This window comes from Cydia splendana, chromosome 9, assembly GCF_910591565.1.
Source record: "Cydia splendana chromosome 9, ilCydSple1.2, whole genome shotgun sequence".
Taxonomy (NCBI): Eukaryota; Metazoa; Arthropoda; class Insecta; order Lepidoptera; family Tortricidae; genus Cydia; species Cydia splendana.
Genome location: NC_085968.1, coordinates 5,195,424 through 5,221,895, shown reverse-complemented (window position 1 = coordinate 5,221,895; position 26,472 = coordinate 5,195,424). Strand labels below are relative to the sequence as shown.

General features: G+C 38.4%; 5 protein-coding genes across 6 annotated transcripts in view; 1 reads left to right on the top strand and 4 right to left on the bottom strand.

Moving 5' to 3' along the window:
• LOC134793440 (MAP kinase-interacting serine/threonine-protein kinase 1-like) overlaps nucleotides 1-26,472 on the bottom strand; it is a 362,541-nt gene that overhangs the window by 179,177 nt on the left and 156,892 nt on the right. The window lies entirely within an intron of this gene.
• Nucleotides 1-26,472, top strand: part of LOC134793442 (NAD(P)H-hydrate epimerase) — a 110,837-nt gene that overhangs the window by 38,366 nt on the left and 45,999 nt on the right. The gene's annotated exons all lie outside the window — the stretch shown is intronic.
• LOC134793425 (oocyte zinc finger protein XlCOF28-like) lies at nucleotides 42-26,056 on the bottom strand. Of its 2 annotated transcripts, none has more exons than XM_063764990.1 (5): nucleotides 25,937-26,056; nucleotides 3,800-3,911; nucleotides 2,265-2,405; nucleotides 1,366-1,514; nucleotides 42-866 (listed from the first exon to the last, which is right to left on the bottom strand). In XM_063764990.1, the coding sequence occupies exons 1-5, from the start codon at nucleotides 26,054-26,056 to the stop codon at nucleotides 849-851; spliced, it is 540 nt and encodes a 179-aa protein (XP_063621060.1). In that variant the 3' UTR covers nucleotides 42-848. The 2 variants fall into 2 exon arrangements, with proteins under 2 accessions (XP_063621060.1, XP_063621061.1); XM_063764991.1 differs by having other exon boundaries at nucleotides 2,265-2,351.
• Nucleotides 8,663-9,772, bottom strand: LOC134793422 (retinol dehydrogenase 11-like). Its single transcript, XM_063764988.1, has one exon. It carries the CDS (start codon nucleotides 9,753-9,755, stop codon nucleotides 8,778-8,780), a length of 978 nt encoding a protein of 325 aa, XP_063621058.1. The 5' UTR covers nucleotides 9,756-9,772; the 3' UTR covers nucleotides 8,663-8,777.
• LOC134793424 (retinol dehydrogenase 13-like) lies at nucleotides 17,093-18,263 on the bottom strand. Its single transcript, XM_063764989.1, has one exon. The coding sequence runs from the start codon at nucleotides 18,142-18,144 to the stop codon at nucleotides 17,167-17,169; it is 978 nt and encodes a 325-aa protein (XP_063621059.1). The 5' UTR covers nucleotides 18,145-18,263; the 3' UTR covers nucleotides 17,093-17,166.

The window sequence follows — 26,472 nt, the reverse complement described above, 5'->3', positions numbered from 1 at the left end:
ATTTCGACTTTTAATAATATAATATTCTAACTCCTTAACTTTCAACCTAAATCTGTGTATGGTACATAATACATAAGACTAGGATTAAAGAAACGATACACTCTTATATAAATAATGGTAAACACAAGGAGGGCGGAACGGAGCGTAGTTCAGATGACCGCGACGCTACGAATTTTGATAACAAACTCAGAGAGATAGAAATCAAAATGAAGTCTCGTCCGGGCCGGTATTGGGTAACTTGACAAGACAACTTGCTTCAAATGTGACGCCGATTTTTGTTTGAACATTTAAAGTAAGCAATAGTAAATGCTCAATCTTAATCAAGATGAATATCATACTTAGCTGCAGGAAAATTTTCATGTTTACTTTCACATCAGCGGAATCGCAATAACTGTAGATTGGACACGATTTGTAACTATTTGAGGAGTATCTTTTCAAAAGGGCTTATTTTTGTATGGTTTCCATAGAGAAATAAGCCCTTGTGAAAAGACACTCCTCATTTGATATTGATCGATTCCTTAAAGCTGGCCTGAATCATCGTGCGAGTAGGACCGATAATTCAGCGATGGAGTTTAAACTATTGTAATTGGATTTTCATCCTCAATAAAATTGAGGTTTTTCTATTAGCAAGTAGTCTTTAATTTATCATAACGGCGTCAATTCACAAAAAGTCAAGCAATCGTTACCCCCACACCGGTCCGGCGGCACTCGTGTCGTGGCTCGGGTCCCGGCTACTGCTTCCACTTCTTGGCGGAGAAGAGCACGGCGCGCTGCTTGAGGAACAGCGAGTAGCTCTGCTTGCGCGGCAGCACCGCGCGCCGGCCTCGCCGCCCCGCCCCCCCGCGGCCTCAGGACTCGCGCTTCACCTGCAACAAACATTACCATACATTAGGATACTGTACTACAAGATTGAAATGGATCGCCTATCACTACCCCGTGGCTCCTCGAGCCACAGGTTTGACCACAGAATAGATAACACAGTTATCGATACGCATACACGAGCTTCATTTTGACCCGTCCCAAATTACTCGTAATTCGCGGCAATTGGTCCCTTTGAGTGGTCTGCTTCCAACGGTTAACTATACACAACGGTATACGGTTAACTACTATTAACCGCTCGAGAAACCGAACCAATTGATATACATACTAAGTAAGATTAGCAAAACAACTCGTTGGCGATAACTGTTGCGTTACGGTGCTTTAGCCAGAACTCTTGACTACTGTGCATTTTTAATATTTCGGCTCTCTAGAACAACTTTCTCGACGTCAATTTAAAGCATATCATCATATTCAGGATCCCCTAATATAACAAGCAATTGACAGTTTTTACTCTATTTAGGATAGTTAAATAGGGAAATACGGTACCTCGCTCGGGCCCTCGGTCTCGTCGTCGGCCTCGCCCTCGACGAGCGCGGGGCTGATGATCTGGTCGTGTAGCGTGCGGAGATGCCGCAGCAAGTTGGACTTCACGTTGAAACCTTTGTTGCACAGCCCGCATACGAACGGACGCTCACCTGAAAGGTTTTGAAAATAAGCATTGTTCACATAAAAGAAAATATTGAAAATGTGTACAGTTTGTAATGAAATTCCTTATCAACCATTTGCCGCCCGCCACTTTATGTGACTTTTAATAATAGAACATTAAACTGAATACGTTATTTGTAGTTTGTAGCGGACGGTGGTGGTCAAGAGGTTAAAATGTACCCACTTTTACAGCTTTAGACTACCTATATTTTAGACTGCCTATATTTCTTGTAGAGACATCTGATTTATAGCTTTACATGACGACACAGCAACAAAGTACCGACTACATATAAGAAGTAAGTATGTTTTTATATGCAAAGTACGGTAGATAGGTATGTACTAAAATAACGGGTATGGTATGGTATATATAACTCTCATCATCATCATTGGCATTTTCGTCTATCGCAGACGATTTATGGTGTAACTCTAAAACACCCAAAAACAATACTACCTACGGTTGATTTAAATAAAATGTCAATGTTCTACAGACTCTATCTCATTGTTATTTTTAATATAAAACGTTAGGTATATACCTACCTCCGTCGATTACAAATAGCTAATTTGAATGACTACTATAGATGCCTATAATCCATTTCTGTCAGTAGTAAAAAGCGGCAACTTTAAAAAAATGTAGGCGCGAAGGGTTATCGTCCCATAGAAAATATGAATTTCGCGCCTTTTTCTACTGACAAAGTTGTTTGACAGACTATATTATCATAGTAATATAAAGTAATACAAACCTGTATGCGTCCTCATGTGTATGAGCATGGAGGCATGAGACGGGAAGGTTTTCTTGCAGTGCGAGCAAGTCTTGTTTTGCGCGCCCTCTGTGAAACGATTGTGACGTTTTGGTGGGGCACTGTTGTTTGACATGGCCAATTCTAGACAACCGACATCGATACATTTAGAAAGGGTTATTAGGACATCATGTTTGAAGAGATGATGGCATGCTGGTGTTGTCACATTTACATATGATATCAGAAGTAGGATTTCAGTTATATTTTTTACGGATTAATATTGAAAGAAAATTTAAAATGTCAGCAAAAAGCACACTAAAATAGAACTGTCGCGGTAACTATTATTTTAAAACTCAACTCAAGGAGCGTTTTAGTTTATGAGCAGTTTAATGATAATGATATATAAAAGAACACCTTATTACGTAGAAACAGTGACATTCTAATTTGATCATGTCTTTAGTAGGGGTAGGTTTAGTAGGTTAGCTATGGTCCCAAGGTATTGGAGAAACCACTTTTTTAAGTCGTTGCCATCAGATCTTCGTCATATATCAAAACTGGGCGGACTGGGCCTTAATTTGTTAGGAGTTTTCCAGCCACTCTGAAGACAAGTAACATTTTACATGCAATATTTCTTTCAGTATCCATCCTTAGTCTTCCAAGTATTCAGGGAGACCTCCATGCCATCACCTCGGGTCGCAAAGTGCTGTTAAGCGACAAGCAAAGCCAATATTAAACATAACTGAAGTGATCATCATGTGTAGCGGGGTGAGAGCGATGCGGGTACTCGGTGGTTAATAGGTAATTAAGTAACTTACGTAAACTTTTCACTATTCGCTTGTCGAGAATCAGCCACGTACATAACAATCAGATTTCAGCTATGTTGCTCATTTCAGTTAGATCGTGTTCAAATTACCACCTTCCGAAATAATCATAATATAACAAAAGGGGAATCTTAAGTATTTATACTAGTTATACAATAGGTACATTTTCATTCACAGAGAAATTTTCCGCTTTAAACATGATCAGCAATGGTATTTTGAGAACGAGAATTTGTATAGTATTAATTATTTGGAGTTTATTCAGGGCCTAAAAATATAAACTTATTTTCAATAGGATCAAATCAAAAATGTATTGATTTAAATTCGGCAAACCGCGGCCCCGACGTTGAAAAGGTACAATTGTGGCTCTTCAAGGCACTCAAAATATTTACACTTGGAGCTACATAGACTAAGTAAAACAACATTTGCAGCTCTTTGAGATTCCTGAAATGAATTATTTCCACTGCGGTTCACTCTGGTCAAAAGTTTGCCGACCTCTGACCTAATAAAACCCAGGGCCCACCGCAAACAAAATTGCGGGCATTTTTCTCTGTCACTTTAATTACACCTCAATTTGAGTAAGAAAGAAAGATTCCTGCAATCTGTGAACTTCGGTGATCACGATAGGCCCTCCGATGCTGACGCATTTCATGCCCGAAAGATAATAGTAATCTTAAGTCTACAATGTGAAGGTGTGGTGTGAGATAAAAAGGTACACACCTGTTTCAGTGTGGGTGCTCTGCACGTGGCGTACCCACTCGGCGGGGTTGGGGAAGTGCTTTTGGCACAAATCGCAGCGAAGTAGTGCCATCGTCTCTTCGGTGTCATCGCTCTGTGCACAAATAATACTAAATTAGGGTTAATTAATACAAATATGCACAAACTAAACGTTAAAGGCCTCCACAGACCTTGCATTAAGTGTGTGTAAAGGCCCTAATAGTGTTGGTAGGAACTCGAGTCTAATGAGTCTAAATTTGAAGAGCTCTACTCGTTTTTACGAGACTGCATGCGCTAAAAAAACTTCTGAGTCTGTTAAGTCACGAGTCGAGACCTTTATTGAGTGTTTTTAAGCGCAGCTCAAAAGGACTCGAGCCTTCGAATAAAGACTCCGTCAACAATTTTGTCTACATACTAGTAGCAGTAATGAAAATAAACGGTATTGTTATGTATAATGGTGTACCTAGTGTACCCACTAACCCATGAATTTCACGTGAAGGCGACGCATTTTGATTTTTTTTTCGTAATAAAATGAGTTTTCTGAAAAGGACTCAATTCTTTTGTTTTCGTAAGTAGTTACTGATTTTTAAAAAGCGTTTTTCAATTAAAAGACAGGACAAGATCGCGTAGTCTTTTTCGAATGCTAAAAAAACGAACTATAGGTCAAGGCTAGGTATATATAGCTTGCTATGTTATTTTGCCTAAGTTTGAAAGCAGGAAATCATGGTATAATAATATACTCCGCCTGGTACTCCATTCCGAGATTCGCGTATGACCTAACTGACACGGGCCTACGTCATCATGCTGTTTACAGGTTCTCAAACTTTAAAATGTGGGAGAATTTTAACCAACGGTGAAAATTATTTTAACGGCATTAATTTTAAGTTATTCATGTAGAAACAAAGTAAAATAAAACAAATCTAATGTATTAAATTAAACTTTATTTATCTATACAAGACAAACGTTTGAAAAACTAATTCACAGTTACACATTAATTACCAAGCTTACGACGTGAAAAGTTTGGAAAACACTGCGACTGCTGACACTGAGCGAGAAGGAAATAACAATTAACACGCGTTCGACAAGGATGACGGTCAGGGCATGAAGTTATCTAGATCCGAATTGTCAAATGTGACAGCGCTATCCTGTGTTGCCAGTAATGTAAACAGAATTACCCGAACGTCTGAAATTTCTTTCGTGAATCGGAAGATATTGCTAACGAATAATTAAAAATGACGTGTTATTGTAAAATTTAAGATAAAATACATATAAATGAAAATTATAAAATTATAAAGAAATATTTTAACTTATTAACCATAGGTATAATGTACCCATGTAACATGTTATGTTGAAATAAAGTGGCAATGTTATTGTGACGTAGGCCCGTGTCACTCTGGGAATAGAAGACCATGTTTTATTAGACCATGGCAGGAAATATATTGTTTAAAAGGTTAGGTAATATTGATTCGTTCGTTATTCTTACTTAATCTAGAATATGCCATAAGCAACTCAATTACGGGCTTATTCTATGGGGCAACTCTGTTGTTGTAGAAAGAGTATTCAAACTCCAAAAGAAATGCATGCGTGCTATAGCAAATGCTCATATAGGAACTAGTTGTAAACCACTATTTAAACAGATGAACATATTACCTCTAGCTTGTATGTATATACTGAAAATCTGTATTTTTTCCAAGAAATACCCAAAATATTTCCAAAAGCGTACAGATATGTGTTCACTCAACCCAAGAACACAATACAAAGATAACTTACACCAGCCACGATGTATGACAGACATATACAGAAAAAATGCTTATAACATGAGTATAAAAATTTACAATAACTTGCCTATTCAAATAAAATCACTCGAAGGCCATAAATTTAATAAAACTCTAAGGAAATGGCTTCTTGATCACTGCTTTTACACCATTAATGATTATATTGCTCATAATGAGTAAAAAAAAAAAATGTTATTTATTTTAAGTACATAATGTTTAATTTACTATTGTTTGCTCTTTATATTTTTAGCCTAATGTATTAGCCTTGAAATTAAATTAAAATTAAAATAATGTATGCTTGCAGTTTTGACTCCTGTAAGTACCTTATAGTTATTATTTGTATTGTAATTTCATTATTAACAATGTATAAAAAATTTGCATGCTGTTTATCAACAGCTGAAAAAGGTGAAACGATTGTATGTAATGTACATTTAACCTAAGATAATTATTGTACCCTTTTTCTGCAAATAAATTATTTCTAAAATTTATATTTCTATTTCACCTTACCTACCTACGTCAATGAGCGTTCAAGGTTACGAAATAAAAACAAATAAAATAAGGTTTTAGGTACCTGGGATTGGTATATTATAAATATAGATTTTATATACCTACACAGGAGCGGAAGCCAAACTTGGACATACACAAATAAAGTACGTAAAGCTATAACGATCTGTCAACGATCTATGGAGATAGAGAGAGAAGTATATTAAATATAAGGAAAATACAGGAAATTAAAAGTGAAATAATACGTCAAAAGACCAAACTTACAGACGATCTTCAACAAACTCTTCATCTAAAATGGCAATGGGCAGGTGGCAATGGAATTGCCTCTCACATTTTGCTTTAATGATAGAGCGGGACGCAATGACATTGGACAAAGAAATCGGACAGGTGGAATACCGCCCTTCGATATACAAACGTCCCAATTGCTCATCTAATATCTCAGAACATAAAATAACAAAAATAATGCAAATGCAGCCAATCCAGCAATTGAATATGACATGACCAGTAGAAATTAGCCAAGATAACAATCAACCGTTGATGGAAAGCGTCATTCTTAAATAATGTATGGAAACAGTCGCGTGACTTTTCGTAGTATCTCCCACCCCGATACATTTTTTTCTTTTCGTTTGGCGTTGTACGAATGTTATCTTGGCCAGGCCCCCAGTTCGGGTTCGTGCATAACAGAAACACGCAACTTGCCCATTGGTAGATCTTATGTATTTGCAATAAGGTTAAAGAATGATCAAATGATCACTAAACTGAATGGACGAAGGTATACTAGGGATGTACCAACTAGTCGCCGACTAGTCGGGAAAGCCGACTATCCGGCCTCATTTGTAGTCGGCGATTAGTCGGCAAAAATGGCCGATTAGTCGGCACTTTATAAGTGATAGATAATCAGGGCAAAAAGAAATAAAAGAGTAAATATTTATCATAAACTTTTCACCTATTTTACCCAAATTCCTATTTAGGGTGCTTACGACAACTTTTGTTCGAATTATTGACCGTGTGGTCGCTTTCTTATGTCCGTATGAATAGCCTTAAGATTTTTTTATTTATTTTATTTTTTTGTGTTACTATAATGAATAGCGCGACGCAGGGGGAAAAACGATTGTTTCTTAAGTGATCTGAACCGAACTTCGAATCTGAATCGACTAATCGGCCATCCGAGCGCCGATTAGTCGGCCAAATCAATAGTCGGTACATCACTAAGGTATACATAATACAAGAAATAAGAGGGCGCATACTACTTTTTTTTTGCGACGGTCAGGTCATAGCCGGTTACTAAATATAACCCTATTTTATTTATAGCTTATGATACAGTCAACATCAATAGTAGCGGATAAAACACTCTGAAGTACTTTTCCAAATCATTAGGTGACAACCAAAACTCACTACATAATTACATTAATTACTAAGTAGGTACTACAAGTTCATAGTTATAGTGGACCGTATTAGTACCAAGATAAGGTTGATTTTTTAATTATTTTTTCATAATTAGTGAGTTTTGGTCACCTGACGAAATAGGGATTTATCTCTACAATTCGCGTTTAAAGATATGTCTGTCACAGTCTAGTTTTTGAAGTGAATACTTCTTTAGCGGCGCTGAGCACTATTTGTGATGGGGAAAAAATGTTAAACTCGCGAGAGCGTAAGGGCTTGTGTACAAATCACGCGAGGTTCGATAGGGGGTGGGGGGATCACGAAAAAAGCACGATAGATCACGTTAGGAGGGGTATAAGGAGACCTCACGTGTATTTTTCTACAGTGAACGAAACTAAGAAACAAAACCTACCACATTAGTATATCTACTAAGCTTTTTCTCGGTTTCGTTAAATATAAATCTTCACTCTGCACTTCAAAGTAGCGAGTCTATTTAACGAAAATAGAGAAATAAACAAGATTTTCTATATACAATACTATTTATCTTAAAATTAGGTCGAATGAAAAAAAAACAAAAAAATACACGTGAGGTTTTGTGGGGCAGGAGGGGTAGCCAAAAACCTCACCAAATATCACCAAGGGGGAGGGGGGGCCGAAAACACCTCGCGTGATTTGTGCACAACCCCTAAGACGTAAGACGTGACGTCACGTGTGACGGACACTGTTACGAAGTCATTGAGTTTTTCTTTTTTGATTTAAATGCCATCTAGTGAGTTTCCCTCAAACTGGTACTAATATAACTCTAGTACTGTGTAGTCTAGTACAGTGATGTGCTTAGGGGTTTCAAGTAATGCGACGAAATAACGCTAGATGACGTTAACCTCAATTATACATAATTCTGCAGACATTTTGCACTAGATGGCGCTGTTATTAATATTTTGAGTTGCAATGTCATTGAGTTTTCACTTCTGCCGGCACTCCCGGACTGCAACTCGTTGTTTTTTATCATATGTAGGTAAATACATATATCTCTTTTTGTTAAGCTATGTATTAGAAAATGGTAGATACTTTTGATACTGACTGTATTTTAAGCAGAACAGAAACATAAATCATGATTAAATTAATTGACTTTCATGTTATTAATAATAATAACAAATCCATGAGCTCAAATAACAAAGCCATTTTATTTATCGGTAGCTGGTGTTAATGTGATCGCACCTTTAACCCATATTTACATAAAGTATTGATTGATTGAAGATAAATATTATAAAATACACTGTATGCCGCAGTACCTACTCCATTGTTCTTAAGCACTTTTATTATTTAAAACTTTGTTCCACCTCGTCATCAGTAAGTTTGACGAGCGTGATAGATTCTTCCCACAGTTTCCGGGCGTTCTTGTCCTTGTAGGCCCAGGGTATGGCACGAGCTGGCCTGCAATTAACGAAATATCCCCCGCTCGTTTGACCAATTTCATCATCTAAAGCTACATGCAATGCCGTCTGGGCTCCCACTTTAGGTGTCTTGCTGCAGAAAATTAGCAAGTATCGACAGATGGCGCCTAAGATTATGCCAGCGCAATTGTAGATACCCGTCCCGACAGTACCAGGGTCTACGCTATGAACCACAACACGAGATCCTTTGATTCTCCTAGTCAGCTCTCTGGAGAAGAGTATCAGGCTGAATTTGCTGTTGCAGTAACTGAAGAAGCTCAGCCAATTGATGTCAGAATTGCTTAGATCGACCCTCCCAAAATAATGCAGTTTTGACGACGTGTTGACCACTCTGGCCGGTTCCGCGGCCGTTCCAGTCTTCTTCAAAAGCGGGAGCAGCAGTATCGTCAGTAAAAAATGCCCGTAATAATTGACCTGCATTATAAAATTCAAACGGTCCTTTGTTTCAAAGTTCTTAGGCATTCCGATGCCAGCATTGTTCATTAATAGATCCAATCTATCTTCATTCTTCAGGATATCGGCGGCGAATGATCGGACTGATTCCAAAGAGCCCAGGTCGAGGAGTTTAAAGACAACTTTTTTGCAGGTTTTTTCTTCGATTATTCTTTGAGCATCCATCCCTTCTAGCGGGAACGGGCAAGCGATGATAACTCTGGCACCTCTTCGAGCGAAGTCTGTGGCTATTTCTAGCCCCATGCCGGTCGTGCCTCCAGTGACGATGGCCGTTTTTCCTTTCAGAGTTTTCGGGGATCTGCATTCTCGATTAGTCGCCGTGTGGTACAGTCGGAGGAGGTACAGAGTTGCGAAGATCGCGAGAGCCGCGAGGGCAAGCGTGAACACCATCGTGAACGCTAATGAAATGTGAAGCTGGCGACTTTGGATAAATAAAGGAGCAATTAATCGCGGATATTCTCAAATCTTAATCGAGAGCATTGTCATTAAAGAACCAGTTTATGTCGATTCCGGTTCGTTGCAGCCAAATATTATTATAATAACGTGTTCCTAGAATATCAGAAGATCAAAACAGATTATTCTCATAATGTCTGAAGCTCGAAATGACTTACGCCTACTTCTTAAATTACCGTATTCTTAATATGACTATAATTCATTTAGACTCTATCACGTTTTGATAAATTTTCAATTCTACCATTTCCCAAAATGTCAAAAACTTGCTTGATCATATTTTGATGAATTTTCAATTATACCATTTCCCAAAATGTCTAAAAATCAAATTAACTATAGATACAAAAACATCACATTGTCAAAATATCTAAAACTAAGTGTATAGTTACTAATGTTACGTTAGTGTTATAGTAGTGTAAGTATTTTTAATCTATTAACTTTAACGCTAAAAACACTAACGCGATAAAAGTACCTACCTATACTGTATAATGATTAATGATTATGACTTTATTACATTTACACAACAAGTATAAATATCTGGGAGACCGATCGAGCTTTGCTCGGAAAACTTATAAAAAACTAAAAAATGCGCGTTTTCCCAGAGATAAGACCTAGCTAGATCGATTTATCGCCCCCGAAAATCCCTATGTAGCAAATTTCATCAAAATCGTTAGAGCCGTTTCCGAGATCCCCGAAATATACCTCTATATAAATAAACAAGAATTGCTCGTTTAAAGGTATTAGATTTTTGTAATTGTACTAAAAAGCTTCGACCACATAGAATTATATTATGAACATTCTAGAATGTATACATATGTAAACCTTTCCCATTCCAACCCCGTATGGTATTACCGACAGGGCAGTCTTAAACTATGTTGGGGCCCTCGGGCACATAAGAATTTGGGGCCCTTTTGGAAAGTAAGTAAAGAAAGCGAATTAAACTGATATTTTTCTACTATGATCTTCTATTTTTAACCGACTTCAATTTCATAGAAGGAGGAAGTTCTGTATTCGGTTGTGGCTATGTTTTTTTTTTTTTTATGTATGTTCACCGATTACTCCGAGACCCGTGGGCCGATTTGACTATTTTTTTTTGTTCATTAGAAGGTACTTCCAAGGTGGTCCCACATAAATCTGGTGCTGTTCTGATGATGGGATCCATGAGGAATTGAGGGAACTCCTCAATTTTTAAATGCACATGTATGGTAATTTGGGTGTTTTCTTAAGCAACTCGAGCATTTTCTCTCGAATACCACCAATTTGATGAAGTTGACCTGATGATGATGATTGTTTTGATGTTAATCAGGGCGATATCTTAAAATGTAGGACGTTCAGCGATTACTTCAAGACCCGTGGTCCCATTTGAGCAATTTTTTTTTTGTTTGAAGGGAACTGCCTCCAAGGACGTCCCACATTAATCTGGTGCTGATCTGATGATGGGATCTATGAAGAATTGAGGGAACTCCTCAATTTTTAGAGGCACATGTATGGTGATTTGGGTATTGTCTTAAGCAAATCAAGCATTTCCTCTTGAAAACCACTAATTTGATGGGGTGGACCTGATGATGGGATCCATGAAGAATTGAGGGAACTCCTCAATTTTTAAAGGCACATGTATGGTGATTTGGGTATTGTCTTAAGCAAATCAAGCATTTCCTCTTGAAAACCACTAATTTGATGGGGTGGACCTGATGATGATGATTGTTGATGATAATCATGATGATTTTATAAATGTAGATTACTCCAGAACCCCTGGTCCGATTTTAGTAATTCTTTTTTTGTTTGAACGAAGTTACCTCCAAGGTGTTCCCATAATGTTGTTGGTTCTAAACTGATGACGGAATTCATAAGGAAATGAGGGAACTCCTCAATTTTTAAAGGCACGAGTATGGCGACATCATTGTTTTCTATAATAACTCAAGCATTTCCTCCCGAAAATCACCAATTTGATGAAGTTCAACTGTAGCCTTACCACGAGTTTGACACTACATATTCGCTAACGTCTTCGTAACTTACTTTCTATAATCTCGCTCGCACTAATAGGATGCTAGTACGAGCGAGACGCATAGAAAGTTATGCACACGCTAGCGAATATGTCAGTTGGTTGGTGGTTCAGGCTTCAGGGTCGAGGGGTTCCGTGATCAGGGATTGATGTGCTGTGAGGTTGAGTGATCGGGGGGTTGAGGGATTGAGTCAGTGACGGAGACTCACGGGGCGGAGGGTGGATTTTGTGTTTGTGCAGTGACAGGAATGATTTCGAATTTAGTGATACGCATTATTATGCTTTTCATTCATGCGTCACGCGTCACTCATAAGCATTTAACAATGCCTTAAAACTAAAAATGGAAAAATAATTTTTTTTACAAAATAAAGTAAACCGACTTCAAAAAGGATAAAATAAAATATTATCCGTTTTTTAAGTATATGCGTTACCAACTGATATGTTTGAAGTCGGTGCCAAGAGAAATATTAATAATACCGGTCAAAAATAATCAGCTTTATGTCTATAAATCATATTACAACTGTACTAATATTATAATGGTGAAAGTAATTTTGTCTGTCTCTTTGTCACCTTTTCGGCTAAACAACTGCCATGTTAACTGGTGAAATTTGCGATGCAGGTAAAAAGTTAAAGCCCTGTAGATGGTCCTTGAATTGTTTATATTTTGAAATCAGTTCTCTGGATACGAGACGGGAAATAACTCAGTCCCAATACTCCCAATCCCACACCTGAGTACTTACTATGGCTAGTTAGAAAATTAGTAAAAATTGCTCTTTAAAAAACATGTCGGCAATCGCATTAGTTTTATACTAGTACGGACAAACATGGTACGAACTCCGCCAAGGTGAATTGACAGTGTGTTCTTAGGTATCTACAGAAAGTATGATCATTGCTGTCGTGTAAGGCAATCCAACGTACATACATATAGCCACATTCTTATCAAATCGCCCTAGAAAATCATTGTTATCCTTCAAATTTGTCTTGGCACCGACTTCAAACATATCAGTTGGTAACGCATATACTTAAAAACGGATAATATTTTATTTTATCCTTTTTGAAGTCGGTTTACTTTTTTTTTGTAAAAGTTTTTTTTATAGGTAATTAAATATAACGCTACTGTCGGTCCTTCGGGCCCCCCTGAGGATGGGGGCTCTGGGCACGGGCCCCGTGTGCCAAGACGGTACTGATTACCGACGACAATAAATAGTCTAAAAAGTGGTCAAAGAACCCATCATCACCGAAGGCGACGGTGGACTTCGCGGGGATCTCTGCTGCCGCGGCGTCTGGGATGCAAAGAGGGAGGCGTTATTTGATATCCGTGTCGTACTAAAATTAACCCAAAACAGCATCAATAGTAGCGGATGAAATACTCTGAAGTACTTTTCCAAATCGTCAGGTGACAACCAAAACTCACTAATTACTAAGTGCTACAAATTCATAGCTATAGTGAACCGTATTAGTACCAGGATAAGGTTGATTTTTGTTGGGTTATTCCCTCTAGTTACCACCAAGTTCTTACCAGTGGTAACTACTGGGAATTTTTTCCCACCTTTTACCACTGGTAACTACTGGGAAAAAAAAATCCCACTAGTTACCACCATCTCGGCTTGGTGGTAACTACTGGGAATACCACTGGTAAAAGGTGGGAATTTTTATTCCCAGTAGTTACCACCAAAATATTGTTAGAATTCAATACTAATAAAAACAGTATAAATAGTATAGTATAAATGTAGCGTGCTGTAATAAATAATTATGTGTCAGTTATATTAGTGATTCAGTAAACTGCTTTAAAAGTGATCAAAAATATTAAATCAGTTTTACCGGTATTAGTGTAAAAACTAAAATAGAAGAGTCTCATTCTAGTTAAGTAGAAATTAACTTATTATCCTGACTAAATGTATCTTTTTAACTGTAAATTGAATTACATATTTATACAAACGAACAAACAAATCAGTCAAATACCGACAGAACTGATTTCGTTTTATTATTAACCGCTACTTCATTTCGTTCTACTATAACACGACGCAAACCTGGAATATGTAGGTATTCATAATTTGTACTCAGGCTAAATAACTAAAGGGCATGGTTGTTATTAAAAGCGCTTAGGGCGCGCTTCGGATGGGCTAATTGCTCGGACTAACCAGCATAGGCTCGCATTCCAATTACGCTCGGGTAGTACATCGCTCGGTCATGTTACGCTGGTTGGCTCGATTGCTTAAACACCCACGCTAGCGGGATTGTAATAACACTATCAGAGCGGCATCAGGTGCTATTCGTACACTTCTTTTTTTGTATTTAACTTTTATTCTTTTGGAAAATATGTTTATTGGAAGAACGTGTAAGTCTGTAAATAATTAAAATCACATAAAACAACTTTAAATTGAGTACGTCGAAGGCGCAAGAGGGCGTTTCGCATAATATTCAAATCCTGTATGAAGTAAAACTGTCCCTCGCCCACGTTTAATATAAATGCAACGCGCCCGTGCCCACAGTTGTTTCCGACATACTTAAAAGTGGACTGATTAGATTGTCGTATTCATTCTTTGGGTCAGGTAAAAAGGGATGAAAGTATATAACCAAATATATTTCACGTGTTTATTTTTATCTTATCCTAAATTTGTTCCAGTATGATTATCAAACTATGTCAACCAATACCATTCTTATCGGCCATAAGGGCTGGCAGTTATGCCGAACAAAGAATATTTCGCAAGGGTCAGACACTGGCGACACGGCGACGGTTAAGAACAAAAGGGTGCGCGGTGCGCGCCACATTCGGTTCGGCCTTTTTGCACTCGTGTTATTTAATAAGAACAAAACAAAGGATATTTAGGAACTAAACGATTGTTTAGAAATTACAAGGCATAGGTACCGATATTATTCATACTTATATTGCGATAAACCAAGGTTGTAACCTATCAAATATGCATAAGGTATAACCATAACTCTTATTACATACATTTTGATGGTCCTACATTGTTTCTTACTTTACCTTGATAATTATGAAGAAAACTTAAAAACATCTATACCAAATTTTATTGCAAGATCACGTTCACATTCCCAACTCTACCAGGATTTATAGACGTTCGCATTCGCACGCAATTGGTACATAATTATTATTTTACTCGTTTTCAGATTTTTGCTCTTAGCCTGACGATGACGCCCTCTTGCCCCTTCGTCGTACTCAATTTAAAGTTATTTTATGTGATTTTAATTATTTACACGTTCTTCCAATAAACATATTTTCCAAAAGAGTAAAAGTTAAATACAAAAAAAGAAGTGTACGAATAGTACCCACCTGATGCCCCTCTGGTGGAGTGTTATTACCATCCCGCTAGCGTGGGTGTTTAAGCAATCGAACCAACCAGCGTAACATGACCGAGCGATGTACTACCCGAGCGTAATTGGAATGCGAGCCTATGCTGGTTAGTCCGAGCAATTAGCCCATCCGAAGCGCGCCCTAAGCGGTTTTAATAACAACCATGCCCTTTAGTTATTTAGCCTGAGTACAAATTATGAATACCTATATATTCCAGGTTTGCGTCGTGTTATAATAGAACGAAATGAAGTAGCGGTAAATAATAAAAAAAAAATCAGTTCTGTTGGGTTTTGACTGATATGTTTGGTCGTTTGTATAAATATGTAATTCAATTTACAGTTAATAAGATAAATTTAGTCCGGATAATAAGTTAATTTCTACTTAACTAGAATGAGACTTCTATTTTAGTTTTTACACTTATACCGGTAAAAGTGTTTTAATATTTTTGATCACTTTTAAAGCAGTTTACTGAATCACTAACTGACACATAATTATTTATTACAGCACGCTACATTTATACTATACTATTTATACTGGTTTTATTAGTATTGAATTCTAACAATATTTTGGTGGTAACTACTGGGAATAAAATTCCCACCTTTTACCAGTGGTAATAAAAATTCCCAGTAGTTACCACCAAGCCGAGATGGTGGTAACTAGTGGGAATAACGCTTTTTGTTTAATTATTTTTTAATAATTAGTGAGTTTTGGTTGTCACCTGACGAAATAGGGATTTATCTCTACAATTCGCGTTTAAAGGTATTGACTCTGTCACAGTATAGTTTTTTATAATATGTAAATATATATCTTTTTGTTAATCTATGTATTAGAAAATGGTAGATACTTTTAATGCTGACTGTAGTTTAAGCAGAACAGACACATAAATAATGATTAAATTGAATTTGACTTTCAAGTTAATAATAATAAGTATAATAACATGTCCATGAGCTCAAATAACAAAAGCATTTTATTTATCGGTAGCTGGTGTTAATGTGATCGCACCTTTAACCTATATTTAGATAGATAGATAGATAGATAGATAAAAACTTTATTCGTTTCCACAACATACATGGTACATAGATGAAAGAAGACATGCAGCTTAAAATTATCATAAAAATTAATTTACAAATCTTAAAGTAGAAGAAAAATAAAACAAATTCAAAACCATGTGTCGTGGCAGAGAAAAGGCGCTGGCTCAGCATGGTGATGCAGCAAGCCACATCGCTGATATTCTGCCAGGACCTTTTACAATAATGAAAAGACTGTACAACGCTTAATTCTTATAAATCTAACTTAACTAAGGTAATGATGCTCATGTTGTGTGTTGTGTGTCTACTGTCACGTGCTTCTGTGTATGAGATGTGGTAATATCCGTTCCCGGTCTTGTTTTATATTATTATTGAAATTAAATTTAGATGTTACCCTAAGATTTTACTAAAATTTGAAATTGAACATAAATATAAAAGAGACTACATCATCTAGAAAGGAGATTCAGCCTTGAAGTTTTTGAAGGTTTAAAAGGTGTAATCGATATTTAAATTTAAAATTGGATTTATTTTTTAAATGTCGTATTGGCGGGGGAATGTTGTTCCAACATTTTGTTGCACGGTAGCGGAAACTCCCTTTAAAAGCAGCGGACCTGTGTTTAGGGACTTGTAGCACGGCTGCTCGTGACGCTCTAGGTTGGTGGTGGTTGTTAGTGAGCCATACAAGTTTTTTAAATAAATAGGTGGGCAATTTAGTCTGTATGGTGTCAAAAAGTAAGCACGCGAACATAAGATCCAGGCGGGCGGTCATTTTTAAAAGACCTGAGTTATTTAAGTATGGTGTAACGTGAGCCCGGGGAGGAACTTTAAAGCAATACCTAGTGCACGCATTTTGCACTCTTTGAATAAGACGCTTTGAGCGAGCAAGAAGACATGGACCGTAAGCAGTGAGGCAATATTTACATAAAGTATTGATTGATTGAAGATAAATATTATAAAACACACAGTATGCCGCAGTACCTACTCCATTGTTCTTAAGCACTTTTATTATTTAAAACTTTGTTCCACCTCGTCATCAGTAAGTTTGACAAGCGTGATAGATTCTTCCCATAGTATCCGGGCATTCTTGTCCTTGTAGGCCCAGGGTATGGCACGAGCTGGCCTGCAGTTCACGAAATATCCCCCGTTCGTTTGACCAATTTCATCATCTAAAGCTACATGCAATGCCGTCTGGGCTCCCACTTTAGGTGTCTTGCTGCAGAAAATTAGCAAGTATCGACAGATGGCGCCTAAGATTTTGCCAGTGCAATTGTAGATTCCCGTCCCGACAGTACCAGGATCTACGCTATGAACCACAACATGAGATCCTTTGATTCTCCTAGTCAGCTCTCTGGAGAATAGTATTAGGCTGAATTTGCTGTTGCAGTAACTGAAGAAGCTCAGCCAATTGATGTCAGAATCGCTCAGATCGACCCTTCCAAAATAATGCAGTATAGATGACGTGTTGACCACCCTGGCCGGTTCCGCGGCCGTTCCAGTCTTCTTCAAAAGCGGGAGCAGCAGTATCGTCAGTAAAAAATGCCCGTAATAATTGACCTGCATGATAAAATTCAAACGGTCCTTGGTTTCAAAATTCTTGGGTATTCCGACGCCAGCATTGTTTATTAATAGATCCAATCTATCTTCATTCTTCAGGATATCGGCGGCGAATGATCGGACTGATTCCAAAGAGCCCAGGTCGAGGAGTTTAAAGACAACTTTTTTGCGGGTTTTTTCTTCGATTATTCTCTGAGCGTCGATCCCTTCTTGCGGGAAAGGGCAAGCGATGATAACTCTGGCACCTCTCCGAGCGAAGTCTGTCGCTATTTCTAGCCCCATGCCGGTCGTGCCTCCAGTGACGATGGCCGTTTTTCCTTTCAGAGTTTTCAGGGACCTGCATTCTCGATTTGTTGCCGTGTAGTACATCCGGAGAAGGTACAGAGTTGCGAAGATCGCGAGAGCCGCGAGGGCAAGCGTGAACACCATCGTGAACGCGAGTCGAACGCGAATGAAATGTGAAGCTGAGAACTTTGGATAAATAACGGAGCAATCGCGGTTATTCTCAAATCTCAATCGAGAGCATTGTCATTAAAGAACCAGTTTATGACCACTTCCAATACGTAGGTATAAATAATAATAGTTAAGCATAAAAATGACCGAACCCCGAAGTACAACAGTAAATGTTAAAACCTGTTATTCTACCTGCGACGTGAGCGTTTTATTTAAGTTGTTATTATTAGCATAAAAGTAGAATAAGTAATTAACAAGTAACAACATGTTATACATATTTCGTTTTTAATTAGTTTTATGTTTAAATTATGTGTTATTTTATATTAATAAAAGTTCAAAACTTTCAAAAAAATAAAATAAAAAAATAACAAAGTAATAATGACGAACACTGCAGCTCAAGTATTTTTAATATGTAGGTAGTGCAAGTATTTTTAACCTATTTAACTTTACTGCAAAAAACACTAACGCGATTAAAGTCACTACTCTATAGTTATTATGACTTTATTATTACTAGTGATCGTTATCAACGTGCTGTATTGGTCGCAAAGTATGGTTGACAAAAAAACAAATACGCAAGTATTTTAAACATTATATATTTCACAGATTATGACATTTACTCGTATATACATATTTATAATTACTTATCCAAATTATACTCAATTAACGACTAAAATTTGTTCAACAGATTTGGCTGTCAGTCGTTCACGTCGATTGGAAAAAATCCATTTTAAATAGCTAAATGACCTTTCTACGTTAACAGAAGTCACAGGAAGGTTAATTTAAGTCTCTAAAATATTGCACGCAACTATAGCTGTATTTTTATGACATTAAATGTCATTTGACGTACATTGTTTTAAAAATATATTAAGGCGGAAAAGGTTTTGTACCGTAAAGAGTTATATGTAGAGGTGTAATCCTAAGACAAGTATTTATTTTATAATTAAGAACAAAAGCGAATATTCAAAAATTACGTCATTTCAAATTAGGAGGGGGGGGGGGGGTCTGGACATCGGATGATGGTAGCATACGTAGGAGGAAACGGGGTCATTCGAAGCATGATTTTTGGATGATTTTGGGGAGGGGGGGTTGCACGTTGATAACGATCACTAATTATTACATAGGTACCAAGTATAATTTTAGTAATTGTTCCACAGAATATAAGTAATAGTATGTAGGTACTACCGTATACAAAAGAACACTTTCTACAAAACCGAAGTTTGACAGCGATTCAGGGTCGAATCCCCGAAGGGATATCCCTTTCTAACTTATGGCACTATCCCTTTCAGCTATTTAGGGTTGTCAAAATTCAAGTCATTATCTTATCTGTGGTTGTGCACGCATAGCGACGTCAAGTTGTGTCAACCCTAATAATTGCTCGGAGCAATGCTGAGCCGAACGGAGCCGAGTTTGCCCGAGGTCAGGAGTGTCTCCCCACTGATTGTACTAAAAAGCTTCGACCACATAGAATTATTTTATGATTTATGATCATTCTACAATTTCTACATATGTAAACCTTTTCCATTCCAAGCCCTTGTGGGATTACCGTCGGTAATAAATAGTCTAAACTAAAAAGGAAACTTTAGTGATGTTACTGGATTTATGAATTACAATTGCAATACACAAGAATGATTCTTCACAAAGTCAAACAGGTCGTATAGAGAGCACGAGAAATTTTCCATACCAAAACTAAATAAAGGTAGACGACTGAACGGACAGAGGATTGTAAATGGGGTATCGTCTTGGTTCGTCCCATTCGTTTTTCGTCAAGTTCTTAAATTAGTCCTATTCTGCTTTCGTCACTCATTATACATTGAAAGCCACCGACGATTGTGACGAATGATCAAGATACCGTAAATGGCAGATGAAGGTAAACTTTACAAAAAACCGCCAAATTGACACAAAAAATATGTACTCGTGAACTGAAATAAATGTCGTATACTAAGAAAAAGTGACCAAGGCCTGCAAAGCAAGCAAGCAACGCAAGGGTGGGTGGTTCCAATCTGAGGGTCTACCGCGAATATCGAAATTTATTTAAGTTATCTGCGTCTCTATCACTCTTGCATATTCGAGCGATAGAAGCAGATAACGAAATATCGATTTACGCGGTAAGATCCTTCGATTTTGTCATAAACACTTTGATGGTGACGTAAGCAAATACTTACGTCACCGTCAAAGTGTTACGACACTTCAGGGAATCCCCACACAATTTATTCCTAGAAGCTATTATGAAGAAGTAGTCAAATACATGGCAATTGACAAAACACTTTTGTTACTAAGGGCTACAGCTGTCTCGGCGCCAACTACGAGTTTGTAGCTTTTGGCGTCGAGACACTCGGGCCGTAGGGTAGAGGAGCGCGTGGGCTCCTTAAGGAGCTTGGTAAGCGGTTAAGGGAGGCAACAGGGGACTCCCGCGCAGGCAGCTTTCTCGCGCAAAGAATTGCTATATGGCGCGGGAATGCTGCCTGCGTGATGGGCACCTTGCCGAGAGGCCTAGGCTTTAAAGGTAGGTTTTAGGGATTTTTATTTATTAGTTAGGGTTAGTTTCCACTCGGAAAGGTTTATTTATTAACATGTTTGCCTTAAATTAACTTATACTAACACAAAACACAACTTAAAACTAAATATAAAAGACTTTCCCCAAATCACTCCCTTCCGGCATGGTCGCTAAAACGCTTGCCCCTCTGCACCGCCAGGCTTAGCCTCTGAGCAAAGAAAGCGCAAGCCCTATGGGTTAGTTTTAGTTTTCTTTTTAAAAAGGTACTTATAAGTATCAAGTTTGTATTATTTACATTATTTATAAATATTTGTAAATATATTAGAGTCTGACTAGCCAAAAATTGTTGACAGATATTTCGTTGTTGTATCACCAATTGTCTATGATTAAAAAAAAGCTTAAAGTCAGTTGTCAATTTATGTCATTCATTCAAATTATTTGCGGTTTATAAGGAGTTTATTTTAAATAATATTAATAATGTCTATATTGAGTGGGGTTCGCAAACTATTATTTAAGCTCGTAAATAATTATGACAATGTGCGAAGTCGACGTGTAGCGTTGTATAACGAAAAACTGCAATGTTTACAACTCCTAAACAAATGTAAACAAATTAGGAGGTTGGTGCTCTATAAATATTTTGATACTTAGCATTTAGCAGCCATAATTGTGTTTTTAGTTTTAAGATATATTTTGTAATAATATGTAAGTATGCTAGTTTTAAGGTATTTATCTATGGGCCAATAGTTGCCTGAAAATAAATGTTTTCATTTAGCATATTTGGCATAGTACTTATGTATTTTATTTGGTGATTGATTAATATTACGGTATTATCGAGCTAGGTCTTATTTACACTACATTTCATTTTTCGCCTTGTTACAATGGTATATGGTGAGAAAGTGTTAACATATATGTGTTTATCGTTGACTGTACTTTACATAGTGGTAGAAATTATGTGAGCTGACTTTGAATGCACGTCAACGTATATTTAACTTATATCCTTAGGTAGGTACCTTACATGTGCACAGAAAATCAAAAATATTTTCTAGTATCAAAACTAGAATTCTTACTACACAAAGTGTGACCAGCCCAAGATGTTTTGAATTTCCCGCCAAACATTTGTGTAATATTTCAGTAGCCAGACTCTATAAACCAAGAGCACTTTTGTTACCATAGGAATAAGTATGTGTTGCGATATATTTGGTTATTTTGGCTGTTCCTATCTAATATTTGCAGCTGACTGTAACCATATGAAATTTTAAGCTAACATGGTAATTTATTTTTAACCGACTTCAAACAAAGGAGGAGGTTATTAATAGTTTTTTTGTTTCTTATTTTTTGATTCTTATTCTTAATAGTCCCATTTTTATCCATCCGGATCAGATGATGGGATTGCCTTTATATGCGGTAGCAATTGATATGTTTGAAGTCGGTGCCAGGCAAAATAGTTACAATACTGGTCAATAATGCCCCCAAACAACGAATAAGGACAGCTTTCTTTCGTCCTTATCGCGAACTGCACCAGGGTCGGCATTCGGTTCGATAGTGTGTTGACACTTAAGATTTGGCTTGGCACTGACTTCAGTTCATACATTCAAACATATCAGTTGCTAGCGCTTAAAAAAGGGTTAATATATTATTTTATTCTTTTCGAAGTCACTTTTTTTTTTTCAACCGACGAAAAAAACGGAGGGGGTTCTCAAGTCGACGCGTATATATTTTTTTTTATGTATGACCACGCATAACTTTTTACAGAGATGTTCGATTTTGATAATTATTTTTTTATTGGAAAGGGTATACCCCGAAGTTGGTCCCATATAAATTTGGAAAAAAAATGCAACCTTAAGGGTAGGAAAATCACACAAATCTGCGTATTTATATATTTACAATCTGTTATTTTTGGAGTCGGTGCAGGTGCTTCACTAAGGTGCTCAAGTTTGTTTGAGGCTGGCACCGACTCTTGTGTGATTGATTTCAGAAGTATGTATATATGTACATAGTTCATAGGTATTCACTTGCGTTATTGAAGACAAAATAATATTTTTTTTCTTTTCAGTGCGCTATTGTTTTTGTTGGTCGATTCGTTTCGTGTTAGTGCCGGTTTTTTTATTTCCTTTTATTTTTTTTCGGCGGTAATTTTTTTTGTTAAAAAGTTTTTATTTAATAATTTATAACAATCAATGTAGAACAGACAAAAATTTCATTTTTGGTACAAGCTTTTATCGCTGACTGTACTTTTCTTACGACAGACAACTAATACTCATTGAGACAATTCTAAAAACCCCTAACACAATTAGGTTGCGTTGTTTCATCACATAGTTCCTATGGCCACCTCCTGTCTCCATCATCAGATCAGCTCGATGGTACCATAATATTGCATTGTCATCCGATTTATACATGCATGCAAAATTTCAGCTCAATCGGAAACCGGGAAGTGGATCAAATTTAACTTACAAGATTTGATTACAGACAGACAGACAGACAACGGTCAGGTGAAAGTAAATAAAAGTTTGTAATAAAAGCTTGTAAAAAACAATATGCCTGCCTGAATAAACACCCCCCCCCCCCCCCCCCCCCCCTCGGCCATATCAACTGTCCCCTCTAGCCCGTCAGCGGGCGACGTTTTTGGACGGCAGTACTGTATATTAACGTGAAGTGACAATGTCAAGTTACATTTTTCAAATTAGGTCACAAGGCGGCCAACTCCTCCAACGTACAGTTACGATCTTATAGTGTAAATACACACACAGCAGCAGAGTGTCCATATATCTTGATTCCCACCGATTTAATTAACTGAGTACCGTATTCTAAGTAGGGCTTGCAATTCGAATATTCGAATTTGTCGAATATTCGGCCTGTTTTGATATTCGAATATTCGGCCGCTCAGGTTTCGAATATTCGAATATTTTTAATTACTATAAAAATATATTTAATCCGCTGCAGTTACAGTTTCTGTGTGTTTTCCGGGTATTTACAGTGAATGAGTAATGGTAGGTACCCAAATACGAAGGAAATAATATTTTTACTGTATTCCTCTCGATAGACTTTTACGAAGTTTTAAGTTAAAGGGTCATTCTGTTTATTAAGACTAAACCTTGCCCGCACTTATCGCAATTCTCAAATTTGATCATACCAAACCTGCCCAACTAGGTAATCTAACTATGCACCTTTAGCTGACGAATAATCCAGTAGTCAACTAACTTTTTCCCTTAAATATTCCAATATTATATAATTAAGCCGACCATTAATTAAGGCCTCTGAGTGACTACAAAGTTAATTTAAATCAGAAAATAATTACCTACTAAAAAAAATATCTTACATACCTAGGTTTGGTTTAGATGATTAAAGTTATATTATTTCACTCAACGGCGCATTTATAATAAAAGTTTTATCTAGAAATATTGAATACGTCTTATTTTGGCGTTTTACTTGTTTTTATAAATGTGGACATCTCATAGTAGGATGATAAAATCTAGTCAATTAAGTGGATTTCTGCAAAATATCATTAGTTTTAGCAATATGTGAAATAAGCTTTTGAATAAAACGATAATAAACCGATTTCTCGTTCTTTTTCTTATTTTTTATAATATTCGAATAATTATTCGAATATGTCGTCAGAAAAAGTCGAATATTCGAATACCTGAAAGTTTCGAATATTTGCAAGCCCTAATTCTAAGCAGTATAAAAGTGTCTTTTAAAAAGGGCTTATATCTCTATGTTCTATGTTAAAAAACTTGATGACTTCCAGCCTCCCGAACAAGCCGGTTTCCGAAAAGGCTATAGTACCATAGACCACATCCATACGCTGCGGCAAGTTATACAGAAGACCGAAGAGTATAACTTGCCATTATGCTTAGCGTTTGTGGACTATGAGAAAGCCTTCGATTCGGTGGAAACATGGGCGGTGCTTGAGTCTCTTCAGCGATGCCATATTGACTATCGGTACATCGAAGTGTTGAAGTGTTTGTATAGTAAGGCCACCATGTCGGTCCGAGTACAGGAGCAGAGCACGAGGGCGATTCCATTGCAAAGAGGCGTAAGGCAGGGAGACGTTATCTCTCCGAAACTGTTTACTGCCGTAATGGAAGACGCCTTCAAGCTCCTGGAATGGGAAGGACTTGGCATCAACATCAACGGCGAATACATCACTCACCTTCGGTTTGCCGACGATATCGTAGTCATGGCAAAGTCGATGGAGGAACTCAGCATGATGCTCGATGACCTCAACCGAGTTTCACAACGGGTGGGCTTGAAAATGAACATGGACAAGACGAAACTTATGTCAAATGCCAATGTTGTGCCCATCCCAGTCTCTGTTGGGAACTCGGTACTCGAAGTTGTTGACTCGTACATCTACCTAGGACAAGTAGTCCAATTAGGTAGGTCCAACTTCGAGAAAGAGGTCAACCGCCGAATCCAACTCGGTTGGGCAGCGTTCGGGAAACTACGTAATGTCTTTTCGTCCGACATACCTCAGTGCCTCAAGACGAAAGTCTTTAATCAATGTGTGTTACCAGTGATGACTTACGGCTCCGAAACGTGGTCTTTCACTATCGGCCTCATCTCAAAACTCAAAGTCGCTCAACGAGCTATGGAGAGGGCTATGCTCGGAGTTTCTCTACGTGATCGAATCAGAAATGAGGAGATCCGTAGACGAACTAAAGTCACCGACATAGCCCACCGGATTAGCAAGCTGAAGTGGCAATGGGCAGGCCACATTGCACGCAGAGAAGATGGCCGATGGGGTCGAAAAGTGCTCGAGTGGAGACCACGGACTAGCAAGCGCAGCGTAGGACGTCCACCCACAAGATGGACAGACGATCTTGTTAAGGTCGCCGGAAGACGCTGGATGCGGGTCGCTTCCAACCGGCACGTATGGAGGTCCAAGGGGGAGGCCTATGTTCAGCAGTGGACGTCTTATGGCTGAGATGATGATGATGATGATGATATCTCTATGAAAACCATACATAAATAAGCCCCTTTGTAACTCACTAGCCGAATGAGAATTTATTTGCCCATAATAATATATCGGAGCTCATTTGCCGGAGCCGGTTTGCGAGCCGGTTTCCGATGTGTGAGCGACACATCGTTCTCTATGTGAAGGTCAATTTTTTTTGGGATTTCGGGATTGGTCCCATAGAAAAAGTTGTTCAGTATGACCATGGTATTACCTACCTAATCACCTCGCACAATATGGCTAACGGTCCAAAAATGACCCTGTATAGGTGGTGTGCGCTGTCCCGCTCAACATGGGAGGGGAGAGATGGTAGTACGTACCGCGGAGCGATGCTTGCGCTTGCGCGCGTGCGTGTGGTCGGCGCGCGCGTGGCCCTCCACGTGGCGCACCCAGGCGGCCGGCAGCGTGAACACCTCCGCGCACAGCTCGCACGCCAGCATGGTGTATGGTGTGTAGGTGTAGTGTACGTACCGCGGAGCGATGCTTGCGCTTGCGCGCGTGCGTGTGGTCGGCGCGCGCGTGGCCCTCCACGTGGCGCACCCAGGCGGCCGGCAGCGTGAACACCTCCGCGCACAGCTCGCACGCCAGCATGGTGTATGGTGTGTAGGTGTAGTGTACGTACCGCGGAGCGATGCTTGCGCTTGCGCGCGTGCGTGTGGTCGGCGCGCGCGTGGCCCTCCACGTGGCGCACCCAGGCGGCCGGCAGCGTGAACACCTCCGCGCACAGCTCGCACGCCAGCATGGTGTATGGTGTGTAGGTGTAGTGTACGTACCGCGGAGCGATGCTTGCGCTTGCGCGCGTGCGTGTGGTCGGCGCGCGCGTGGCCCTCCACGTGGCGCACCCAGGCGGCCGGCA